The sequence below is a fragment of the Diadema setosum genome, chromosome 8 (assembly GCF_964275005.1).
Source record: "Diadema setosum chromosome 8, eeDiaSeto1, whole genome shotgun sequence".
Classification (NCBI taxonomy): domain Eukaryota; kingdom Metazoa; phylum Echinodermata; class Echinoidea; order Diadematoida; family Diadematidae; genus Diadema; species Diadema setosum.
This window is the reverse complement of record NC_092692.1, coordinates 15108809-15135200: the sequence shown is the minus strand read 5'-3', so window position 1 is coordinate 15135200 and position 26392 is coordinate 15108809. Positions and strand designations below refer to the sequence as shown.

Genomic DNA, 26392 nt, shown 5'->3' with positions numbered 1-26392 from the left:
AGCATGATGTTCAAGTTCATGCAACATCTCTAGCTACACTATTAAAAAAAAAGCTCCTCAACAATAACACAACTGCCCCCCCCCCCTTCCCCAAACACACACACACACACACACACACACACACACACACAAAATGTTAAAGTTCATTATAAATAAAAGTCAAGAAATTATAATGAGACATAAGGAGAAACACGTGAGCGATTCCTCTGGCTCTCCTGAGCAGTGGGTTTCGTAGATAGTCGCCGAGGCTGCCTTCACGCCCGACGGGGTGGGATTGCATCCCGCCGGTTTAACGCCGGCCGAAGCGAGAAGAAATGACACGAGAGATGGGGATGAAGAAGTAGAGATAGAGAATAGACTCTTCCCCCTATGTCCTGTGCTCGCGCAATCTCGATGCTCTCTCCTGAAGAATCTACAAAAGGGGCAGAGACACACAAAAAAAGAACAAATCATGATATGAGATGGCTACCAAACTGTCAGGCCAGTATTCATAATGAAAGGGGTTTATATCTAGTCTGTAATTTATGCAAATTTTTTGTGCGTGTAAACATGTATGACAGATTGAATAAGGCAATAGACATCCAATAATAATTGGGCATTGATACTTACATGTGAAAGATACACCTATAGATGTATTTCACTCTCATTTCTGTTTTGGATGAATGAACTTTCGGAATAATGAACCTTTTATTCCTTTTTTTTTCCTGCAAAGATTGGCCAAATCCTGCCCTGATCTTTACTACGTTTGATGATCTTTCACACACCAAAATGAACTATAGGGGGCGCTCTACTCACCTTGGCCCTATCTGAATTCTCCGCTGCCGATGCACCATTGGTGTTACTCAGCTCCTTGGAGACCACACATAGAAACTCAGACTGGTCCTCGTTGCCATAGTTATAGGATGAACCAATGTTTACCAGCTGGTGGGGAAAATAAGACGAAAAGCTTGCTAAGATTCCATTGTAAGAGATTTGGATCCCTACCAATTCATATGATTTATAAAAGCATACCTCAAGTTTTTGCTTTTTGTTATTGTTTTTTACTTGAAATGTATTTAAACAGCTCAAACTCTATTATTCACTCAATCCTTCATTTTCATTTGTTCCAAACTCTCTCTTTGTTTTAAAATATCTGATCTACTACGTTATGAATCAAGGAGAAGCATTCCAGTGCTTAAAACTTCATTTTACTTCACACAAAATAGAATTGAAAATTCTGTCAGTGTCTAAAAGACAAGAGATGTTATAGGTTAAGTCTGCACTGTATCATTTAGATACTTTACTTTCTCCCAGAACTCTATTTCTGCAGCAAATGTGCAGCTTTACCAATGAGTGACCTCAGGGTGACCTTTAGCTCAAAACCAAGGCAGTTAGCACTCCACTAGAGAATTTCAAATGGGGGGGGGGGGGGGGGTGGGGGAGACAAACTGTAAAGCACACATTAGCAATAATAGCTGGAAAAATGACTAAACCACCTGGCTACCAGCCAGGGATTGTGATTGTTCTAGCAGACTCTTGGCTGGGTTCTGTCTTCCTGCAATGGGCCACAGACAAAACAATGCATGGTGTATCCTGACTGACATGACATGCTATTGATTTTGATTGTTTAGTTTCAGGGTTTTTAAAGTTAATTCTGGGTTATTGTTGTTGCTGCTGTTTTCAGTAAACTCCTTCTTCTACTTTGTTTCGGGTATATTCAAAGAACCATCATAATCTGGCTCAATTTAAAGGGATCGTATAGTTGTGGTTGTGTCCTAACTTCAGGTTTCTACCATTTTGTCGGTGGGATAATGAGAAAACTCTTATGAAATATGAAAGAGCATGTGATTCCAACAGGAATTCAACACTTATTTGATGAAAATTGGTTTTGAAATGGCTGACATATCCAAAACAAAGTGATTCTAATAAAAGGTGGGACCCAACTTTTATGATTATTGCTTTGTTTTACTTTATTTTTTGATCTCTTAGCCATTCCCAAACCGATTTTCACCAAATAAACTTTGAATTCATCTTAGAATGGTATGCTCTGTACTATTTTATAAGTGATTTCTTGGTATCTCACAAAAGTTAAAAACTCAATCCTCATCTCCATCAATACTCTACCATCCCTTTATTAAGTGTGCATAAACATTACAGCTTATACTGTGCTGTAATAGTACAACATGTTGCCCTTCTCCGGGGAAAAAAATGTGTGTGTGTGTGTGTGTGCGTGTGTGTGTGGGTGGGGTGGGGGGATGCATGGTTTTAAGAAATGGTTCAATGTTTCATATAACCTGTGAATTCTTCATTTTCCATGATCTTTTGCTCTCTTCTAAGTTCCTATCTTCACATGCAGATATATGTAGAATACCCTGTATGATATTGAAGTTTTGGACAGCTCTCTCTCTCTCTCTCAAAAAAAAAAAAAAAAAAAAAAAATGAAGACACATGGATTAGATTTCAAGCTTTAGTAAATGCAACATTGAAATGACAAGTTTGATTCAGCACCACTAAGGTACTTTTTTTTTTGGGGGGGGGGGGTTGGTGCATGTATGCATTCTGATAGTAAATTGTACAACAATCAGCTGTGGCTGTGATGTAAAGTAATCTGTTGAATCAAACTGAGTTAAACTGAATTGATCTGAATTTCCAACAAACAAACACGTATGACGTATCGTGTTGTTCAGACGCACATCGATAATGATTGCAGATAGAATGAAAGGTGTTTGGCACATATTCCACACTATCTACATCACTTTTTTGCTAATCTGTACACATTGAAGGCCAAAGGAAGGTTTTACGGGTAATGCAAACTCCATCACTCAGGGTGGCTTAAAGCGATACATCAAAAACTTCTCTTTCACAACCAGAACTTCTTGCAAGGATAAGCCTCATCAAAGACAGAGCATGAGGAAATAACATCATTTGCAAAAAGGAAATCAGTCAGTTGATTGTTCTGATTATAATTCTCCTATAAAAAAGGAGGTCGGTATCTTGGGAGGTAGTATCTTTCACCAATGCTTCTTGACGTCCAGAGTTCCTCGGCACAGAACTCCTCATATAGGAGACAGAATGTCTGCTACAAAGTTTCCCAGTAAATAGAAAAATGTGGGTTTCGGTGCCAGCGCTATTCTCACAGATGCATTCCCACACATATGGAAATTCTTCTCTATTGTACTGCCGAAATTTGAAATTTAAGTTACAAAATCCCTGCACACAAACACGAAATTCCACCAAATGGAAGTGGACTATGATACTCAGGTTGCAACGAGAATCCAGTTTAGTTCAATTAAATTCTGTGTAATACTTCCCTACGGGAGATCAAAAGATTAAATACCCAAATGTAGTTCATATAGAAACTAAAACTCTACGGTTGAATTATGATAATTTGTGCATAGGACCAATCTGCATAAAGCAGTCTGCAGAATTTAAAGGGGTGGTACAATTTTGGATGAGATACGGGGCTTCATGTTTCCAACTTGTTTTTGAGATGATGAGAAACCTCTTCTGAAATAAGAAAGAGCATACAAAAGACGATTTCAAAGTTTATTTGCTGAAAATCGGTTCTGAAATGGCCGAGATACCCAAAACAAAGAGGTTCTATAAAGGTGGGATCCACCTTTTATTAGGACCACTTTGTTTTACTTTGTTTTTGGATATACATTGTAAAGCCATTTAAAGATGGCCGACACGAGAGCCATACAGAAAGAGAGTCTGGCCAACTGCTATATTGGACACCATGTCGTTACTCAGCATAATACGTGTTACTACAGGGTTTAATAGCGTGTACGTTCAGACGTCATAAGCAAAGCAAGCTATGTAGAGTGTATTTAACAAAGGGCACTGCATACTGTATGCACTCTGTTCTGTAATGACATGGCTCCATGTAGGTCGTGAGACCAGCCATTGACCAATCGCAGGCTTCAAAGCTCATTAAAAGCCAAACTCTCTTTATATACGGCACTGGCTAGGACTACTTCAGATCCAAGGACAGTCAAATGTCCCCAAGAGTTAAGTTTGATCTGGGTTTTTTAGTGTGTTTTGTGTGAGTTTTTTTGTTTTGTTTTGTTTTGTTTTTTCTTTAAATACGCTCTGTGCAAGCAAAAAGTGTGCACTATTGCTACAAGGAAGTGCAGAGGATTTAGATTGGGGGGGGGGGGAACCAAGTTACCTGCTCAAACCGCCAACCGTCTGACATTGTTGACACCACATGCGTTATCTCTTCCTCCTGGCACTGTAATACCCGATACACGTGTTTCCTTGAACCCTGTCAACACAAGAGGAGACAGACAGACAGAGATAAAGACAGGTACAAACGTACAAACAGGATACACAGAGGGAAAGAGATGGATCAATTCAACTTTCTGCTTTAAGGAACTGTATCTCAGAAATTTGTTCCAAAACATCATATTTCAATGTATGCTTTATACATGTATCTGTTCAATCCCTATGATCTTTCAAAAGACGTATTAGATTTTGTAGGTCATAGTGAAATATTCCATGGGGGGGGGGGGGGGATACACAAAGCCTTCGAAAACGTTTTTGAAATTCATAGATACATTGTATATCAACTGATGTCTGAAAAATTCACCAATGACAAAAACCACAAAATCTTTTCACACCATGAATGAATATTCCTCAAGTTAGGCAGCTTCCTCTACACTCAAAATAAATGATGATAAATGCAAGTGTGAAAGGCAGAGAAACAGTTGCCTTGGCAACAAAATGTTTCCAAAATAACACACACAACAGTTCATCTTTTAAGTGCCAATTTCTTTCTTCCTCTACATGTAAACTGCGCTTTGAGTATTTTAGTATGATTTCTCCTTGGAATCAGTATCAGGCCTGTCCTCTTCTCCTCATTTCAAGAACAAGTGCTAATGCGACTGAGGAATTCCAGACTACCACTAACTGCAAGTCCTTTACTGTACGAGCTGAAATTTTCGCGTACAGATATTTTCGCGAATTGCTACTTGGAGGACATATTCGTGTGTTGTTAATTTCGCGGTTGCGAGGGTCTAACTGAACTTTGTTATTTGCGTGTTGTTATTTTTGCGGTTCAAAGGTGATTCGCGAAATTCGCGAAAATAAAACCACCGCGAAAATTTCAGCTCGTACAGTATTTCATTTTTTTTTTTCCAGTCCCCTCTACACTTTTCTGCACGCTACGCACATCGGCACACCATACCTGAGAATTTCTTGTGTCCCGTTCCTTCATTCTTTCCTTGACAAGTTTTATGAGAGAGGTGATGTTGTAGAATTCAGCTTCCTCTAGTATACCTGTAAAGGGGGAGACGATGAACATGACCAAATAATTGACTATAAACTCTTCATTTAATTTTTCTCTCTTTTTATATCTTTTTTAGTCTTTTCTCTCATTTCAAGTACTTAGAGACCTTGCCAAAGGTACATTGCCCTCAAAAAAGTGGTTTTATCATGACCAGCATCATTAGTATTTTGTCTGCTTTTTGTCTGCATACTTTGTAAGCAGACAAGCAATGACACAAACTCTCTTAAACATTGCCATGCCTTTGATACATGAGCACCTACATTGTGCATGTTTGAAGTACATGTAATTTGCCTTCTGAGAACAAGAAGGACATTAATTCTACATGATACAAAGGAATGTGCATTCAAGCATCCTTCTAGTTCTAAAGTGACACTAATCTCACCAAAGCCAACATCCTGTCATTCTGGATGGAACGTGTCTGGTTTTTCCTTTTTGATTCTTACTCACCTTCCTCTGCTAAATCTTTATTGATAACTAGCTTTCCGTGCCTCAGGTAATTTAAGACTGGTCCAAAGTACATGGGATCACGATCGATCAGGTAGGCACCAGTGTCATCCTGAAATAAAAATGGGCATAAAGAAGAAAGAAAGCGTCAAATCTGAATTTTCACAAATGTGGTCCATCAACCAGATCTACTGACATGACTGACGATGAATGAATGAAATTCCAAGCAAAATTGTAACATACAATTTATTTGCAACCTTTGTTAGAAACTGGCTCCCCATCAAATCATTTACATCAATTGGCATTGCATGACAAAATTTAATGGCAGACACTATTTTCCCCTGTGAGCTGCTCGATAACTTTTGTGACAAAATTAATGTGACTGAAATTAATAGTTTTTAAATCAATCATTGCAATGCATGCAAAAACATGAATTTATGCACATGCATGCATAAAAAATGGTTAATTCTTGCAAGACGCATGATGATGCAAAATTGGTCAAGTTTGATTTGTTTTTTCTTTTTGTAGAAGTCTGGCAATAATTTGCCTGCATGACGTATTTGAACAGCACGTGAAGTAAACCATTTATATAATGTAGATGAATTTCATCCCATAATGCAACTCGCCACAGTGGCCCACACTAGGTTTGAACACTCAGCGGCTTGGGGTCACACGCTCCTTTAATTTTTTTTAGGCATGCACAGTCTGGAGATTTTAAGTGCTTCATTTTGCAGCCTAGTGATTTTTTTTTTTTTTTTTAACAAACAAAATTGATTTTTGCATTGCAAGGTAAAAACTGATAACTCTTTAAATGTAAGGTGAATATGGCTACAGAAACTTATTCTCGAGTCCACTTTACATGTGTCCATTGTTTCTCTGTTAGCCAAGTTTTCTGGTTTTTATTAATTTTAACCCGTTGAGGACTGACTGACTTTGCTATGACATGCATTTCCCATAGACACCTGCCCGAGTATACGTAGTGTACTCGGGACTAGTCTTCAACGGGTTAAAACAGACAAAGTCTGTTACAACCAGACTCATTAAATTTTAGCGCTTCTGAAACCCAGTCTTTATTGACATGGATTCTACAAATGAGGGTTGTTACTGAGTGCCTTTAACAGCCTTATGCCACTGACTCCCCAGGGGCCATGTCACACCAATATCTCTGGCCTGACTCAAGGCCGGATGTACAGTACCTGGTGCCTGCTGCCAGAACCTCTCCCTAGGGTTTAACATCCAACTCAGACAGCACATCATTGGTACACTCCCTAATGCGCACATTGGTTGCAGATGCACTACAAATGGCATTTGTAGTGACAAGACATAAGTCATGTATAAAAGAGTTTGCCATTATGCATACACAGGGATGCCAAATTTTGACACAGCAATGTAGTGTTCTGAGGGCTAAAAAGGCATATTTTTGGTGGGAAAACAGTATTTTTACCTTTCCTGCAATACAAATGTGCAGCACTGGTAATATAATTTGGGAAAAATGGTATTTTCCATAAAACAGTATTTTTGGCAGATGTAAAATAATGCAAAACAGTAGGCCCTAATAGTTAGTATCTCTACATAAGTACTGTAAATGAGGCAGATAAGGTGTATACCAGGTGTATGTCACTATTTCAACTACTTCTACACATGACATATGTAGATCTTTTATTCAAACTTCAGTTGTAAAAACTCTGCAAAAGATAACAATTATCAACATGTACAATGCCAAAGATACTTTGGCATGCATTTTTCTTTACGACAACAACAACAACAAAAGAATTAAAACAAAAAATCTAGCAGTAAGGAGTGGATGTCAGAACTCAAAATTATGGAAAATGGCTGACAGTTTCCGTGGCCTACAATACAAACTGTCATCTATGTACTAATTCATTCTTTTTTCCAGCTTGGTAATAGATATTTCCTATTTTACTGATACTTCACTTGCCATTCTTCTTTCCAAAAATATAATGCACAGCTTTTATAATAATAATGATAATAGTTGATATTTTTAGAGCGTTTTTTCCACTGGACACAATGTATTGTGTACATGTATGATATATGCACTGATAAATTCAAAAACACTTTTCCTACTTTTACACCACACACAAACTGGTATCAACCAGTATGTGTGTTAAATGAGCATGCATGCAGGCACATCATGGCTAAACCCTTCTCCCTAGCTCTAGCAAATTGATAGTTGGCTTGGAATCAAATAGTCATTAACTTTAAAGGTCCAGCATCATCTTTCAAAAGGCCAGTTTCATAATGTATTCAGCTTACAAGTATGAACAATCTCGTACCTTGCCTGTTCTAACATCACCTAATTCTCCCTATCGCACAGCTCTCCGAATCTGAACACGTGTGGCACTCTAATTTTTTTACTTTTAATTCTTGGGATATAAACTTCCGGTTATGAACGCGCGATGTGTAAATGTACGCTGTTATGCATATTGAACGCTAAAGCACTAGTATTCACAGATTGTATCAGATTTTGTCTTATAATCTGTCGAATAATAAAGTTATTTTCTGATCTGTAACTTTACATTTGATGAATGGGATTCTTCTGCGAATCAGCCCAATGCTGGGATGATGATGCAAAACAACGAAATTATGGAAAATATCCATAGATGAAGGACATGACTTGGGTAAACCGCAAAACCGGAAGTGCGTCCCAAGAGCGATCGATCAGATATCGGTATTGCTAGGTGATAGCGCTTGATATCGGCTATATGCGGCAGGGAGAATTGGATGGAAAGTAACAGAAAATAGAAGAGAAATAAGCAGTGAACATTATGATTTCAACAAAAAAAAAAGAGAATATACAGAAACATTTGCAACTTTAAATCCCATCCTTTCAAAACAGCAATATGGTGAATACTGGGTAGCCCACTCAGTATGCAGCTTTTAGTGTCAACTTTGCTAATCTCCTTTAACACTCTACAGTTTTACATGTAACATTGTATGTGTAGACGTAGTAATTTCAGGATCATGTAATTTCTTCTTCTTTCTTTTTTTGATAGAGGACCATGTATATGAAATGTTTCAGTGGAAGAATGTTTGTACATTCTCATTTTATCATTGTACCTAGTGTATTGACATTTCACAAAGTTGCACAACTTTGGTCTCACAGCAATGAATGTACAACATACATTGTATACTGTATCTGTGGAAGCGACAACATACCAAGAAATGATGACTTGACTATTATAAAACTCTGTTGATAGGGGCACACTCTAGAAAATCTTCTTTGTATGATATGGCATCCCACAGAAGATCGCTGACCTCATCCCCCTGCTCTACCCCAACACCAGAAACAAGATCATCCCTTCCGATGGTAAAACAGTTTTTCGAGACTTTGACTGGAGCACTTCAAAGCAATACACTAGCTCCCTACAAAGTCATTTCATAATTGTAGTACATTGTAGATCATTATGACTGTATCAAGTTTGATTAGATGATACTCATTTTAATCTTTGATCACAAGGTGTGTATTTTTTTTTTTTTTGTAATTGCTCACTTTCACCATGTGAACTTCAATCTCATCTTTTTTTGTATTGCTTAGTTTGTCTTCTAGTGACATATTGTACAGACAGTATGTGAGAACACACAATTACCACATTCACTGGATATTACAAGCTCACATAAAGGACTCATGTCTGTGAATGCAGTTTTGAAACTGACTATTCATGCAATTTGAAGTGTTGAAATCTGCAACCAAGTGACAACGTACAAAGCGTACGGTTCACAACGCTGACGTACATGGGTATGCAAAGTGGCTCTATTTATGTACAGCGTACAAGTATGTAATCACAGGCCGCCACAATCTTGCAAGGGGTAAAAAATAGAGCAGAAATCAATCTTGCTCTTCATTAATCCCACTCTTACGTAATAACTGCCAAGTTATTGATTCCAGCGCTGCTAGCATCATGGCAAACCAGTCTGCTCAAAGGGTGGTCACTGATATTACCCAAAATCAATTAGATACCGGGACACTGCACCATGGTGTGTTCACACAATGCACCATGGTGTGTTCACACACTCACACAGCACCTCTGCACTTACTAAAGGGCAAACAAAGAATCAGATGGTCGACATGCAACGACAATGGAGCCTTGGGAGGGCAGGCAAGCAAATACTCTGATGACAGATATTGGCATATGGAGGAATCAGAACACAGATGTCTTCACCAAGTGCCTTAAAGTTGCTCTCCTTAAAGAGGAAATCCACCCCAAAAATAAATAAACTTCAAAAAAAGAGATAAATATCCTCTACAGAACAATACAAAAATGACAAAAATCGGATAAGAAATAAGGAAGATATGACATTTTGAAATGTTACACTTTTTCAGAAAACATTTTTTGACTAGTCCTTATGAATATTCAAATCAGCAAGTTGACGATGTCATGCTCTCACAATTTCTTATTCATTTCATACAGAAATAACCAAAAAAAGAAAACTCATATAAATATAAATCTTGTCTTAAAACCACACACACACACAAAAAAAAACTAGAAATGTCGCTTTGGCGACTGGTATGCCTCCGCCATAATGCATGATTTTCCCAATAGGTCTAGATAGTACATGTGGACAATGTGTGATTACATTTTCACAAAATTGGCAAAATATTGAAATGACAAGTTTGTCACAAATGTGTTGAATGTTCACCTTCCTTGACCTAGGTTTAATTGGATGAATAGGAGAGCATGTATCCAGGGATTTAAGGACTTTAACTCGACTTTGACCCATTCATACATTTAGGCATTGAGTAATTTTCAAGGTACAGGTGTGGAGAAAAAGTGCAATTTCTGAATTGAATAGTAAATTGTTACCATTTTCATCTGGCCCTTGACCCTAAAATTCATAAGATAATCACTTTCAGGTAGAACATGCATAATATATGTACTAAGTTTCAAGATAACTTGAGCCACTTCGAGATATGGAGGAAAAAGTTAGTTCAGCACTTTCACTTGATCTTTGACCTTTTGACCTTTGAGGCAAAAAAAGAAGAAAAAAAAAAACTTTCCAGAGAATTTCTATTAGGTTACACATGCATACACCAAGTGTAAAAAAATAATAACCCTGCTGGCATTGCATAAATATGAGGGAAATAGTAAAATTTTGAAGTGTTGCACTTGACCTTTGATCCCTGACCTTTGACCCCGTGAACCCTACATTCTCTAGATAATCACTCTCAGTCAGTACATGTATATACTATGTTCCATGAAGATAACTTGAACAATTTTCCAAGGCACGGAGAAAAAAAAGAAGTTTTGATATTTTTACTTGACCTTTTGACCTTTGACCTTTGACCTCATGACCCAAACTTTCACCAGAGAATCTTAATTGGGTAATACATGTATACACTAAGTTTCAAGAAAATATCTTCAGGCATTCAATAGATATGGCGAAAATAGTGAAATTTCATGTATTTGACCCTGACCTTTTGACCTTTGACCTTTGACTTCATGATGCAAACTTTCACCAGAGAATCTTAATTGGGTAATACATGTATACACTAAGTTTCAAGAAAATATCTTCAGGCATTCAATAGATATGGTGGAAATAGTGAAATTTTATGTATTTGACCTTGACCTTTTGACCTTTGACCTTGAGCATGTGCACCCAAAAGTTGATAGGCACAACTTCACCCCCTAATACACATACATGCCAAGTTTCATTAGGATACCTCAACAGGTTTTGATAGTTACCTTGTCCACAAAATTCATTACGGACGGACGGAAGGACGGACGGACGGACGGACGGACGGACGGACGGACAACCCGAAAACATAATGCCTCCGGCACCACTTCGTGGCGGAGGCATAAAAAAACCAATGACAATTGATATACTTGGTATGCGTACATACTTTTACTTTTGATAAGTTGAAAATATTCTTTTTTCCAATTTCAACATGCATGAAAAATTATGAGGGTATGACATCATCAACTCGGTCATTTGAACATTCATAAGGACTGGTCAAGAAATGTTTTCCGAAAAAACATAAAATTTCAAAATGTCATATCTTCCTTTTTTCTTATCCGAGTTTTGTCATTTTTTTTTTATCATTCTGTACGGAATATTTTTCTCTTTCTTTTGAAGTTTATTGATTTTCGGGGAGGATAGAAGTAAGTGAGTGCTCACATAAGCCCTTTTTACACTTGTGTTTCTTAACCCCGTACTTTCTCTGACCCAGGACTATCGTTAATCCCGTACCAATTTTTTCAGCTTTTTACACTTGCCAATAAATCCCGTACTAAAATATTGTCCCGGGCTAAAGAGAAAACTGACCTTTTTACACTCGTATAATTAGTTCAGTACTTTGTGTGGTTCAGGCTTCGTCTCCGTCACTTAGCCCCGGATTATTTCTTTGTTCTGTTTACACTCACTTGCTTGGCACCGCAATTGCGGTGCTAACCCTGCTTTTTTGCAGGGCCAGATAGTACGGGATTATCGGTGGGGCTAGCCCACTTTGGCAAAAACAAGTGTAAACAGAAAGTGGGCTAAGGAAAGTCCAGTACCAACAGTGGGGCTATGCCCCTCCCCCCCCCCCCCCCCATTAGCCCCACCGTTGGTACAGGACTAAGGGTGGGATTTCACGGAGCACGCGAACGATTTGCGAAGGACGCGAATGGCAAAATCCAGCATTCGCATTTTGGTCTGCAAAAGATCGCCAAACGAACGTGAGGGTTCGGAAGCGTCGTTAATTGTTCGCGAATGTCGTTTTTACTTCGGCGAGAATTTCAAAAAAGTTTTGAAATTTTCTGCGAACCTTTTCTGCACACTTGGTCGTGATTTGCTCGTGAATTGTTCTCGAAAGTGTCTTTAAAGCCTCGTCATATGCGTAAGACCTTCGCAAGACACGCGTGATGTTCACAAAATGTTCGTGAAACCCCAAACAGACTCCGAAACTTTGGAGAATGTCTCGCGTATGTTACGCGAAATCTGCAAAGTTTTTGCGATCATTTTACGACGTAATCGCAAACTGTTCGCGTACCTTTTGAGACATTCTCGCGAACGTTTAGCGCACGTTTGGGGGATGTATGACCTATACGTTTTCTACAAATAAAAATCGTAGCATACACCTAAACATCAAACAATTATTAACAACTATAGTAACAAAAGAAATTAAAGACTAGCAAAGAGAAAGAAATGTTTGAAATACAAAAACAAAAAATCGCAGAATACAGTTAAAATTAATCTAAAGTATGTAAAATTTCATTTGAAGTATAAAGATTATGTGTTGGAGGAACTGCAAAAAAAAAAAAAAGATCATATGGGCAATTCCACGTTACTCACGTTACACTTTTTAGGCGTCTCTGCATATTGTAATTGTCATATTTTTTATACTGGAAGGTTTGACACACTCTCTCTTGTACAATAGATGCGCAAGTCCTTAGTCTACCATGCAATGTTAATAGAATTTTACTAACCACATCCATACCGGAAATAAAGACAAAATACTTTCGTTACTCACGTTACATTTTTTGGGACGACATAAAAAGCCAACATGCCTTTATTCAAAAAGTGTCCTCATACTGGGCAGTATTTCAAACAACTGTTGTATGATTTATATAACTCATGTTGGGGTACTCAAATATAGGGGGTCAAAATTTTGAGAGCATTGGAAATATTTGACAGCGATAGCAAAATTGTCGTTACTCACGTTACACGTTACTCACGTTACATATTAGCTCATAATCACTACCACATAACTGACCATGAGAATTAGCTGGAAACTAAATGCTTTTGATGTATCTAACCTCTACAGATATTTTATCCCTAAAATATAGCAATATTGGCACTCTTTCATACTTTTCCCACTATCATGCGGTCCTATATTCCACATACTTTACTTTTCAGAATCCGAGTAACCACTATAAACCGAATGCAAGAAAATATAAAGTAGTAGATACTAGTTCATGCAGTGAATTAAAATATTATCCTTCTATTCCCTTTCACAGGAACTTAAATGTAAGTTGTTTTAATCATGAGTGAAACATTTGATTTCAAAAATTGTAAACTACTTTAGAAATGTGTACAGTACATATGTCTACAAATTACATCCAACTACTGTTCCAAGTGTGGACTTTCCACTCTATGTCAGGGCTGCCAACTCTCGCGCAATTAGCATTAAACTCACGCAATTCATCAAATACATGTATCAACTATCTCTGATAAAAGAATTCTCACACTTAACCCCCAAAACAGCATGTAAAAAGAAAAAAAAAAGTAATGTCCCTAAAATCCCTGATTATCTGAACATGCAATTATGCCCAAGCCCAAACTTTTCAGATTTTCCCACAGGCAAATTTTCTCTATGGCATGTGTTGAAATCTTTACTAGAGTATGCACCAAATCCACCAGTTAAAATGCAAAATTGATGAAGTTCACTCCAGTGAAAAGGGGGGAGGGGAGACAACCCCCTTCCACACCATCCCCAACCCCCTCCCCACCACTGTCACTTTGATTAGTCGCTTGCTTTAACACTTCACCCCAAATTTTCACTCTAGTTTGGCAGCCCTGCTATGTACAGTCTTAACTGATCTACCTCTTAACCCAAAAATATTCTTGTATCTTCTGGTAGTAGTGAATTCTAACTTTGAGTAAGTTATTGTAGTTAAGCAATTGTCATTATTTGGGGTTGATAATCCCAGAGAATAATGTATAAAAAGCTGTAAAACCGAATATTCTTGTAAATGTCTTAAACACACATGTATGCGTATTTACCAGCTGCCAGAAAATGATTATTGTTAACCCCCCCCCCACTCAAAAAAAAAATTAAAAATGGCATTGTAAAAAGAGACAATGCCAACTCTTGCTCAAAGTTACATCAGATATATACAGATTTTTGTTAATCTATTATGCTTACAATTCATTTGTAAATTGCATCGAGATGCAACATTGATTCCCATTTGTCTTATGATTGCTCCACTAACCAATTCCCAAAATTGTACAAATTACAACCTTAAACATTGAAAAAAGATCAAGCTGGCTCTAAAAGGGATTTAAAGTTATCCATAGCTGATATCTGAAAAGATATAATGTAAGGCTTAGAACTTAACCAAAAAAATACAATTTCCACGATTATTAGCCACATCTGGTTTGTCTAGTTTGCCAATCAAGATTTTCTTTGAATAGCAATTGTTTAGCCTATTAGATAACAACCAATTCAAGCAAGGTCATGTAAGGTTATTTACAAGACCATACTCTCTTTATGCTCCCTCAGCTTACTCAATTCACACAAATTTTTTTTGCTGTCATTGGTGTAGAAATATATTTGTATTTCGTGATTTTTTTGTCGTTACTCACGTTACACCCTTGTTACTCACGTTACATTGTTACTCACGTTACAATTTTTGAACCTCTCTCATTATAATACAACTGCATGGACACAACTCTTTCACCATTTTTCATATTAGGTAGAGGCAGTATGAAGAGAATTTCCATTGGCACTTTTTAAATCAAAGGGAATATTAAGATATGAAACTATTTGAGTATTTTCGTTACTCACGTTACATTAGTTTTAGCAGTTTGGCAGTATGCATTCTACCAATTCATGGGAATACGGATCATTTTTTCCTCACTGACAACTAGTAACTGATACCCAATACATCATAAAAATCAACAAATCAATGACATACCATTCTTTTATATTCTATGGATTCAACTCAAACATTCAAGTACATTTTCAATGTAATTCTCAATGAAAATGTAATTTGACTTTAAAGTGTAATATCTGCCATTCTGGAGGTATATTAGTGTAAGAAATGGCTGTTCCACATGGCCAGACGTATACTGAACAAAATAAAATAGGTGGCAAGTTTCAACGTAACAATTTATTTTTTCACCCTATGACACCAATCTCATGGAATTGCCCATATGCTTTACTAGTGGAGATACGTCCCAGGAAAAAAAAAAATGTAGGGCACACAATAGAAAAATGAGAGAAAAAGAAAGGAGAAATACAGGAAAGAAAAAAATTCAACTCAAGACAGCTTCCACCTCTCCTTGGGTACATTTTCTCCCATGATTATTGAAAATTTTTCGTTGTTCACATTTCCGTCGCGTGTTCTTCGTGTACGTAACATGCTGTACTTTAGCAATGATACACACGACATTCGCACATACGTCGTGAAAACTTCGCACAAATTGCGCAAGAATAGTTTTCGGCTTCATTGTCGGAAAACATTCGGAGAAAAACTTTTCTGAATGTTGGATCTTGTCATTCGCGTCCTTCGCAAATCGTTCGCGTGCTCCGTGAAATCCCACCCTAAGCAAAAATTTGCAAGCGTAAAAGCCCTATAGCAGACTGAAAACACACAAAGGAACCAGAATGCCTTGGTGTGTTCAGACAGAAGCTCTGCTCCAGTTCTTGACAAGCAAATGTCCAGATCAAACCAGATGGCAAAAAACAAACAAACAGACACACAAACATTCAACTGTACAAATGAATCTGGAGAATACACTGTGTATGCTTTTCAACAATTGCTTGTTCCATAGATGACAAATTGATACATCACTAATTCAAAGTGTAGTGTCTTTTAATTGAGAACACAGTTCAGGCAGTTGCTTTAGTTGCTGTATGGCCTATGGGTATTCATTTAGTTGTTAAAGGACAAGCTCACCTTCGTAGACATGTGGATTGAGTGAATGCAGCAATATTAATAGAACACATCAGCAAGAGTTTGAGGAAAATCGGACAATCCATTTTAAAGTTATGAATTTTTGAAGTTTCTGCTTAGTCACTGCTGGATGAGAAGACTAATACAGCTTGTGATGTCACATGTGTACAACAATATAAAGAAAGTATAAAGGAGACTTAAAGAAAAAAAAAAGAAAGTATAAAGGAAAATTCAAGATATTTTTACTTTTCTCGCATAATAAAAAAACACTTGACTTCCCTCTTTCAGAAGGCAAGGGGGGAATAATATTATCCTTAACATACATCAGTGACGAGTCAAGGAAATGTGCACCTTTTTCAAAAAGTAAAATTTTGTGAAATTCCTTTTATATTTTCCTTACAGTATATCGTTGTACATTGTATGCATGTGATATTATACACTCTAGTAGTCTTCTCATCTAGCAGTGACTGTGCAGATACTTTAAAAATTCATAACTTTTGAACTGATTGTCCGATTTTCCCCAAACTTTCACTAATATGTTCTACAAATATTGCTGCATTCCCTTAATCCACATGTATATGAAGGTGGACTTGTCCTTTAAACTTTTATGAACAAGGCTCATCTCATGATTAAAGAAATGGTGAATGGTTCTACATCAGCACCTCTTTCTTGTTTGAATAAAACGAGGAAAACAATAGTGAAAATTAAGACAGCATTTTATGTGGTATGGTGTGAGGTTTTGTGTTGTTATTGTTTTGTCTCTTTTTTTCTCTGGGGAAAAAAAAAAATCCCGAGTTTACAACGGGCAGGAAAAGCAGGATATTGGATTCACTCTATCTGTTCTGTTCACACAGGTATCAAAAACAAGGCGTTGGCACAAACAATATTGCTCATAACCTTAAAGGGATAGTTCACTTGAATGTAGAGAGACGAACACACCAAAAGAGTGGAAACTACATTGTACACATGTAGTTAGAGAGCGAAAATTATATAACATGAGCACAATTAGCTAGATGGCAATGCATGATGAATTACATTTAATGTCATGAGCAATGTCGTGAGCATGTTTTGTGCCAAAATCTCATACTGTAAAAGTGGAAATTTTCGCGGTGTTGAAATTTTCGCGCATTTCGCGCAACCAGAAACTAGCGCGAAAATAAAAACACGCAAATATTTTTGCTTGCCATACGTTCCTGTGCGTGATGTCTTGATTCCGCCGAATTAAAAACACGCGAAACTCTTCTGACCCGGCCTAGCGCGAAAAATTAGTCGCGCGAAAATATCCACTTTTACAGTAGTTAAAACTTTGATGGTACACTACACGCAAGTTCCACAAAATCCAAGAAATCACAAAACATCCCTACCATATAAAATTTTCACAATACAGCCTGAAATATAATGAGATATACATGTGTATCACTATTTTTCTCATTAAACCATATCTGTAGATGGCTTAGTCTGGCAACACTTGTATTATAACTATTGTTCATATTTTGTATATTTAACAATACGTAACATTAATTATACGGATTCAAATTTTTACAGTGGTTGTTTCTATCCCAAACTCACATTTTGGAACTATTTTAAAGCACTAATGCTGGGCTTTTGTTTCATCTGCAAATGGTAAATTATGCTTTTAAGATATCACTTACTTTCAATGAAAGCAGGGAATAATTTTCCTGGTATCGCATAGCAATTTGCTACGGTATGCATTTTGGTATGACTGCTATAAAAAATGTAATTTGCATAGCAGTTTCATTACATAGACTTGTATACCATTTTGTTGGAAATGTACTGTAAAAGTGGATATTTTCGCGCAACTAATTTTTCGCGCTAGGCCGGGTCAGAAGAGTTTCGCGTATTTTTAATTCCGCGGAATCAAGACATCACGCACAGGAACGTATGGCAAGCAAAAATATTTGCGTGTTTTTATTTTCGCGCTAGTTTCTGGTTGCGCGAAATGCGCGAAAATTTCAACACAGCGAAAATTTCCACTTTTACAGTACATGTATGGTCCTACCATTTTTTTTTTCATGTCTGCGTTTACGTACAACTGTATCTGTTACTTTCTTTCTGCGAGTAATTTCTATTAAATGCCTATCATCTCCCTGGGGGGTGTTTCATCAATTTAGTCAACGCTGACAAGTTGTCAGTCTCTGACAATTTCAGCAAAATCCTTGGTTTTGTTGGCTGAGATGCTCTGGTCACTGACTGTTAATAGGTTATTGTCAGAGACTGACAACTTGTCAGTGCTGACAACTTTCATGAAACGGTACCCAGTAATGTGTGTTTGAACATGTAATGAAATGTACATAAGTTGGGGGGGGGAGTGAGTGGACGCCTAACTGAAGGTTGCGGTAAATCCCGGATTTTGATATTGATAATTCAGTCTACGATGTACTTGTTTGGGATATGACAAACCACCTCCATGAGTTCATTATTGGTGCAAAATTTTAGGCTGCAGTTTGAATACAGCAATCAAAGGTAGAGTTGCTACTCAGAAATTAAGCTGTGTACAATGTACACAGCAATTAAAGGTAGAAATGCTACTCAAAAATTAAGCTGTATACTCAATCAATGTGTTACCATGGATGCTAGCAATACAGTTTCAGTGCCCAGTAACATTGCTTCACAGCCACTGTTTAGGATACTTTTGTGTGTGTTGTCATTTATACATAGACTCAAATCAGAGAAGTTTCAATCCTCTATCTCATTTGAATTCAAGACCTTAACCATAGAGTGGGGGGGGGGGGGAGGGGGGAGTCCATCCCCCCTCTCTGTTTTGCGCAATAATTCTGCAATACGAGAAGACCTGATCATAAGGCTTCTTCACTTTTTTCTTTTAAGTCTCGCGCAACTTTTGAGACCAAATTTGCAATGTCCGCGCATACCATTATGAAGCCAAGCCCATTTATATAATATGTCACCCCAGGACGGGCACAATTTTGTGATTTTGTATATATCTCCTATATTGTTTTTGGAATTTCTTATGTATTTCTTTGTTTTTTTAACCTTTTTTTTTTCCATTGAAATTTTCATGGACCACTTTTCAACCATAATTTAGCTTAAAGATTAATCTTAGGCTAAATTATGGTTGAAAAAACAACTTTATTTTTTTTGAAAAAAAAAGGCTGAAAAACAAGGAAATACATAAGAAATTCAAAAAACAAAAAGTAGAATTTAAATAACTTTTGGCAGTTTTTAAGATCATGTGCAATTGTTGAATGTATGATAAAACAGATAGAAATACAAATCTAAAAATAGACTTTCAATGCTTTTAATTAGTGTTTAGCAGGCTAAAATAAAATCTATGTTGGGCTTAATTTGCATAATTAATTTATTAAAATTAGACATTTTAATTTAAAAAATATCTAAGACACAATCTTGTAGATTAAGACGTGGGTGTTGCGCGTGCCAAATTTCGTTGCGATCATGCCACTGATGGCCAAGATCTCAGGGGGGCGAAAGTGTTTACTACACTTACAAGTAAAAACCTCACTACAAATTTGATGTGGTACTAAGAAAGACAGGAATGGCTTAACAAAACCTAACTTGTTGCACCCCCTGCTTGAAAATCTCTAGGGCTGATTTTGCTGTAACATGCATTTCCCAGACTCCTGCCCTAGAATACTTTGGATTACTAGTAGTCTTCAGCAAGTCATTAACTGTACTTGGTGGTAGGGAGTTAATTCTATTTTTTATTTCTATTTTTTTTTTTATGATGCCGATGCTGAGTGATATGGCCTGAGGTTTTACAAAGGAGGTTCTCTACAAGTGGCTGTTACTATCCCACAACTGTCAGTTTTCTATGTATGGACAAAAGAATTCCGCAGGTGCATTTGTGCCTTTGCTTGATGATCCAGGTTCGATGCCGTTGTCTTCCTGAGCAATCTGAAAATTCATTTTGAAAGCTAACATATTAAATGTCGGCCATATTTTGCTTACAAAATGACATGAAAATTCACCTGATGATCAAGCATAATGTGATACAAAAGTAAATCCCGTCCAGAAATACCTATGAACATGTAAGTTTATGTGCAAAAGTGTATAGAGAGGCTGGTCATTATGCAATGCCAATGACACATGACTCAATTGTTGTCCTATCTGTGGGGCAGTTCCAGTAACTGTGCGGCACATACATCAATGTGTGTGCCTCGTTCAAAAATGTTTTAAGTGGCGCTGCGGCACTAAACATGGGATTAAAGAGAATACATCTGTTGTGAATGACTCCATTTCTTGATGAAGCTCCTTGGTTTTACATCTAGTGATAGCACAGACATATGATTGATAATTCATTGATACGATAAATTTATTGTTAATGTTAGGAGATCTGTCAATTCCGTGTATCATCTAGAGTCCAGTCGACTTGTGCTTTGGCCTTTTGAAATACAAATGCAATACAGCAGGCCTCGAAATAGGATTTTGGAGGGGCAAGGCCATTTAGAAAAGGGCACTTTTTCCACGAGGGCAGGGCACTTAGGTCAGTCAGAGGGGCACCAAGGCCACATTGGAAAGGGCATGTTGGGTGTTTATACGTGATGTGAATGCCCCATAGAGCTGTATGCTATCGACCGTGCTGCTACACTCCAGCAGCGCACGCAAGCATAAGATCTCTCCGCAGCAGACGACGTTAGGCAGTATTGGAGCACTTCGGGCGCCATTTTGCTTTGAGCATGCGGGCATAAATGCAGAGCGTGAGAGATGGCAATGCTCGCAGCCGTCCTACAGGCCTGGCATTTTTTAGCATGGCTTGCGACCACTTGCTCCGGCCCGCCGCTGCCTAGCTAGTAACTCTATGGCCGCTGCGCTGCGGAGGCAGTCGGGACGGTAAAAACCAGTCGGGTGTACATCAGGGCTCGACCTTAGCGGGAGCCCGGGGACCATTGGCTCCCCAGAATCGCTACGGGCTCCCTAGAAATGTATGAAAAAAGCCCGGCTGGCTCCTCAAGTTTTTTTGCCGTATAGCCTCACGTTTCAAGACAGAATTTAGTTTATGTACACACTCACACTATTGACGAGCACGAGCGGCCCCGGCGCGCGCAGCGAGCCCTGACGCTCGAAGTTATTATCCCTGCAATTGCAATATAGACTACACACTGTACATGTTTCATTCTCCAGCCGGCCCGCGTTGCCCGCATGTGTGTGTGTCTGTGTGTACCCGACGTGTGTGTGTTCGTATCTTCTATCATAGAATAGTGTGCGCGCATGCAATTCGCTGCTTGCGTACTGTGTACACCGAACGGAACTTCGCGCACCTGAATCCCTGTCGCCTACGGACCCTGGATGTTTAATTGCCGTGGTATCCCCACGTGTGGCCGGCTGGGGAGCGTGAGTATAGTAGCTTAGCTACTCACTGTAGCCAGCTGCCACTACAAACAGTACCCTATTTCGTTTTGAGTCGGGGTAGAAGCGCTCCGTTGTGCAATGTCTGCTTTTTTTTTCTCTACTTCTTCCACTTTTCCCTTGCCTCCCAAGTACGAAATGATTTTGAGAGTGTTGTGTGTGGTTTTTTGTAACGTTATTGCATCATTTTTCTGCAAGGAAGAGGTGAGTTTCTGTTCGTGTATTGATGTGCACTGCAGTATAATGCGCAGGTGAAAAGCGTTCGAATTTTCTTTCCCGAGTACTGTATCGTTGAAACTCGGTGTATTTCTAGGCCTATTATTAAAGGAGATCTCATATAACAGAATACTTATAACAAACTATTTTCCGGTCAAAATGAATTAATTTCCTTTGTTTTGTATCGTTTATTGACGATCCCAAGGATCCACATCTCGTCGCAATACAGTTTTCAATGTGTATTAATTTTCGCGTAGCTTTCGGTGCTGCAAACTTTTGCTAGGGCCTAATCCTACTACTAAACTTATCGTTCTATTTCTGTCGTTTCTCACACCTCGTTTGGTACGATTTCTTCCATTTTATATCACTTTATCCGTTCCCTTTTTACTTTGAAATGTTTAAACGTAATTCTTTCAAGTGTCTCGCACTGTTATTTTCGTAACGGCGATTTCTCCGCTTTGCTGCAACACTTTTTCGAATCGAAGTGACGTGTGTTGTCTTTTCTAAATATTTGTGTTGTTGGGAGGTGTTGATACTTGTTATTTGTATTTGTTATTTATTTTCCTCGGTTTTTATCTCGAGGGACTGTACGTGTTTCTTAATGTTGATAGGAAAAGGCTAAAATGATCAGAGTGATGTCTGATGGTGATGATGAAAACTATGCTGGTACAATTTTATAAAAAGACGGCTTACTGTGAATGCTGAGCGTACGTGCCCTTCGTTTTTTTTCACTTTCCCTCTTTCTTCTTTCCCCCTTACTCTTCTTTCCCCTCCAAAGAATGATTAAAAAAAAAACAAATTATATACACCTCACAACAAAAAGATCTACGATCTACCAACCTTCGTAAAGTTAAATCTAAATGTTCAATATCAGCAAAGAATAAGGGGAAAGCATGAATTACAATAAATCAGAGCGAAGAGATTGTGAAATACTGAATACATGCGCGCAGTCTCTTCGGCTCGAAGAAACTTGACACCCACCCTTCTCCCCTTGTGGAAATTTCCACAAAAGCAGGTGCCACACCCAGGTGCGTGCCAGACGAAAGAATGCGCGCGTTGGAATAAACAGCGTGTAAATATCCTGGAAATATCGATCGAAGAACCAGCTCATTAGTAGAATTAAAGGAATCATTGCAAAGATATCGTGATTCTATAGCCTTTCTTTTGGCGCATAGCAGGAAACATCAAACAGTCGAATATAGTGTACTTAATCGAATATCTTATGTTCCCTGAACAATAAAAAAGGATCGATTAATCAGTCAATTAAAAAGGCAATCACAGAAATACTTAAAAGGTCTCGTATGCCCAGACAAATTCACTACGAGTAGGTCCAATGAGATGCAGTCATCACCTGGTTAGACAGCAAAATCATGACGATTAATTTAAGTTCATGCTCATCATAACTGCTTATTACTTTTCAAAGTTTTGGCTATCAACATTCGTTCGTAGGTGTTTTTTGTTTGTTTTGTATGTTTTTCCTCTTGAAAGACGTAATGACTTCTTCGTATCGAATGTAAACTACATGTTTACCATAAACAAGCCATCAGCTCAGCTATGGCGCATTCGATCCATCGAACTTGCAGTAACCTCTTAGGCAGGAGCACATGGCGCATTCCTTTAAACTTGAAAGTACAACCACGTGTTTGCACATTTGCGCAAACCACACACAGCGCGGCATTTTGCGATCATCGTTATAGCAGACTTTCCGATTCCCGTCAGGGTAAAAGAAATTGGAATACCGGTACTTTCGGAAAATACTGATGTTTAAAATCCAGTAAAATTAAAAAGCCTGAAAACAACGCATGATTACGTTTTATAGTAAACAATAGTTCGAAACACCGAACAGAGTTTTGCATTCGCTCACACAGAAGCTTTCTTGAGAAGATGAAAGCATTCCCCCTCCCCTGCTAGATAGTGGAAGCTTCCATAACCAGCCCAGCAAGTTTCTGGAGGTACATACATGCACTTGTAGTCTTGTACACATGCATTGCGAGAAAGCAATCAATCAACTCTGAACATTGCGTAGTTTGGATTCTTTATCGTGCTGGTGACCAGCTCGATACTTCGGCATGTGTCGTAATGTTTTGTTAAGAGCCTGTAGGCCTTATAAGTCGACGAGTTTAATTCAAAATGGCAAAAAGAGGGAGATGGAAAAAATACGGATTCTGGTGGAAAATACGGATTATGGAGCTGCTGAGTACGGATTTGTGCTTCCAAAGGTTGGCAGCTCTGCTGATCAATCAACATGTGGCGTTACATAATTGTTTCTAACCCACACCTTGCAGCTAAAAAAAGAAGAACCGAGAAAGAAAGACAATATGAACAGACCAGGGTAAGAAATTACACAAGGGAATGGGAGAGGAACCACACAAGACACCTACACACACACTTTTTTTTTTTTTTTTTGATAAACACGCAGGTGCATGGCAGGCACAGGCACACACACACACGACACACGCACGCACGCACGCACGCACACACGCACACACACACACACACACACACACACTGTGACTGTGCTAAAACCTGTTAGAGACTATCTCAGACTTGTGTCTGTGGAGAAATGCATGTTATATCTAAATGAAATCTTCTCCACCAGGTTAATACATGTAATAGACCTCTACTGCCGATTGTGACTGAGGGAAACGTGGCTCTCTAAAACTCAATTTGGCTCCCTAAAAAGGTCCCCGAGGAGCCCGGCTGGCTTCCTAGAAAAAAAGTTAAGGTCGAGCCCTGTACATGTACGTAGACTTCTAGTTCTACACGTCGTCTCGTATCTCGGAAAAATACTTTGAGTTTGAATCAGATATATTGGGACGCGAGTGAACTGAAGGTATGATATTTGAGATCAGGAAAGTTGTTCAAGCTTATTAAAGTGTAGACTTTGAGAAAGGGCATATTACACGTCATAAATAATAACTTTCATTCTAAAAGGGCACCACGGCCACAAGAAAAAGGGCACATTTTTTTTGGCCGTTAAACTTTGATCAAGGAAAAAAAGGTATTGCGGCCAACGAGAGGGGCACCAACGGCCATGGCCGTCGGTGGCCGTCGGTTAATTCGAGGCCTGTATTCAATAGCTTACATCAGTGTACATAGTAAATCTACTAGGAGGTCTACTCATCAACCACCTATTTTTAGATCAACCACTCTCACACAATGCCACAATGGCTTTCTCACGTATAAAATAAAAAAATATGTGTGGGATGGGGAGCAATATCCTGGAACATTCGAATATGAATACAAATCAAGAGAAATGAGGGGGATACAGGTAAAAAACCTGACGAAACAGGAGAAAAAAGAATTGAAGAAAATCCTCATTATAGTTAATAGTAATACACATGACATAATTCATGTTTGCCATTCACTAATGGGAGAATAGGTGGTCGATTAAAATGATGAGCTTGCACCGCACCGGTGCACACTGACCAAAAGATCGGTCTGTAGACCTATCTTGTCGGGGATATGTTCCATGGAGACTGCATCTGGCTTCACGGAATATTCCAAAATGTCTACTGAGCTGAGGAGAGCCATAGCCTAAATGTCAAAAAATGACACCAAAAAGAAAACTCCTCCAGACAAACAGATTTTTCTGCCTATGGCGGCGCACAGTAAAAAATGTCACTTCCGTTTGTTGCCGCGAATTCTGCGTGTACAATCCGAGCCCGGGATATGATCTACAATATTTTCTGCCATAATGCAATGGAACTGAATTACAGAAAGTGAAACTGAGGGATAAGATGCATGTTATTGTTATTTAATCAAAAAGTACCGGTTGTCGTTGAGTAATCCAACCATACATTGAATGAACATCACATGTCAATGTGAATGTGGGCATTCGCGTAAAAACATTCATAAAGTATTAAACAGTGCTAATGTCAGTAAATTAAAATCTTTGATTCTTCTTAGACTTTAGGATATCTAACATTGTTAGTTATGTCTTATGAATATTATTAAATTTATGGATCTAGGGCCTACATCGCGCATCGTCAAACTCGAAATTAGCAGCTCGCAGAGAACAGGAGGGCCGAGGGAGGGCCGCGGCTAACTCACATCTAGACAACTAGATTCTAGAATCTAGGTTTAGTTCTGAACTTCTAACAACTACGTGACGTGAGGCAACGCATCACTCAATAACCGGCTCTCGCTCGACTCTGAGCTCTCGTTAGCGCCTTGCCCTGCCCTGCGCGTCGTACGGGGCAGGGCAGTGCCCATCCTGCCCTGTCAGCCCGCACGATATCCGACGGACGGGTATTGGACTCACCTTGTCTGAACTCAAATCGGGATCGTCTTGGCACAATCTGCATAAAAACGACTTCGGATCCCGACATAGCGTTGTCCTGGTCGTCAGGAAATATGTTCCGCCGACATTCAGCCGGACCCACTTCGATTTTCTTGCACATTGTTCACTTTCAAAGCTATTTTCGATTCCATTTACACTGCAATTTTCGTCTGTATCCATTGTGTGTGCAGAACCATTCACTTCCTTTCCGTTCGTCGCCAT

At 38.5% G+C, this 26392-nt stretch overlaps 1 protein-coding gene across 1 annotated transcript; it reads right to left on the bottom strand.

Moving 5' to 3' along the window:
* Positions 1–218: 218 nt before the first annotated feature.
* LOC140231848 (BTB/POZ domain-containing protein KCTD5-like) lies at positions 219–26392 on the bottom strand. The gene is made up of 6 exons (XM_072312000.1): positions 26153–26392; positions 5717–5825; positions 5168–5259; positions 4151–4246; positions 796–921; positions 219–412 (listed from the first exon to the last, which is right to left on the bottom strand). Exons 1-6 carry the CDS (start codon positions 26390–26392, stop codon positions 368–370), a joined length of 708 nt encoding a protein of 235 aa, XP_072168101.1. The 3' UTR covers positions 219–367.

Coding starts and splice junctions, on each gene's coding strand:
- LOC140231848 (XM_072312000.1), bottom strand. CDS start 26,392: ATGGCGACGAACGGAAAGGAAGTGAATGGTTCTGCACACACAATGGAT. Junction 5,260..5,716: donor TAAAGATTTAGCAGAGGAAG/GTGAGTAAGAAT, acceptor CCCCCTTTACAG/GTATACTAGAGGAAGCTGAA. Junction 413..795: donor AGAATTCAGATAGGGCCAAG/GTGAGTAGAGCG, acceptor CCCCTTTTGTAG/ATTCTTCAGGAGAGAGCATC.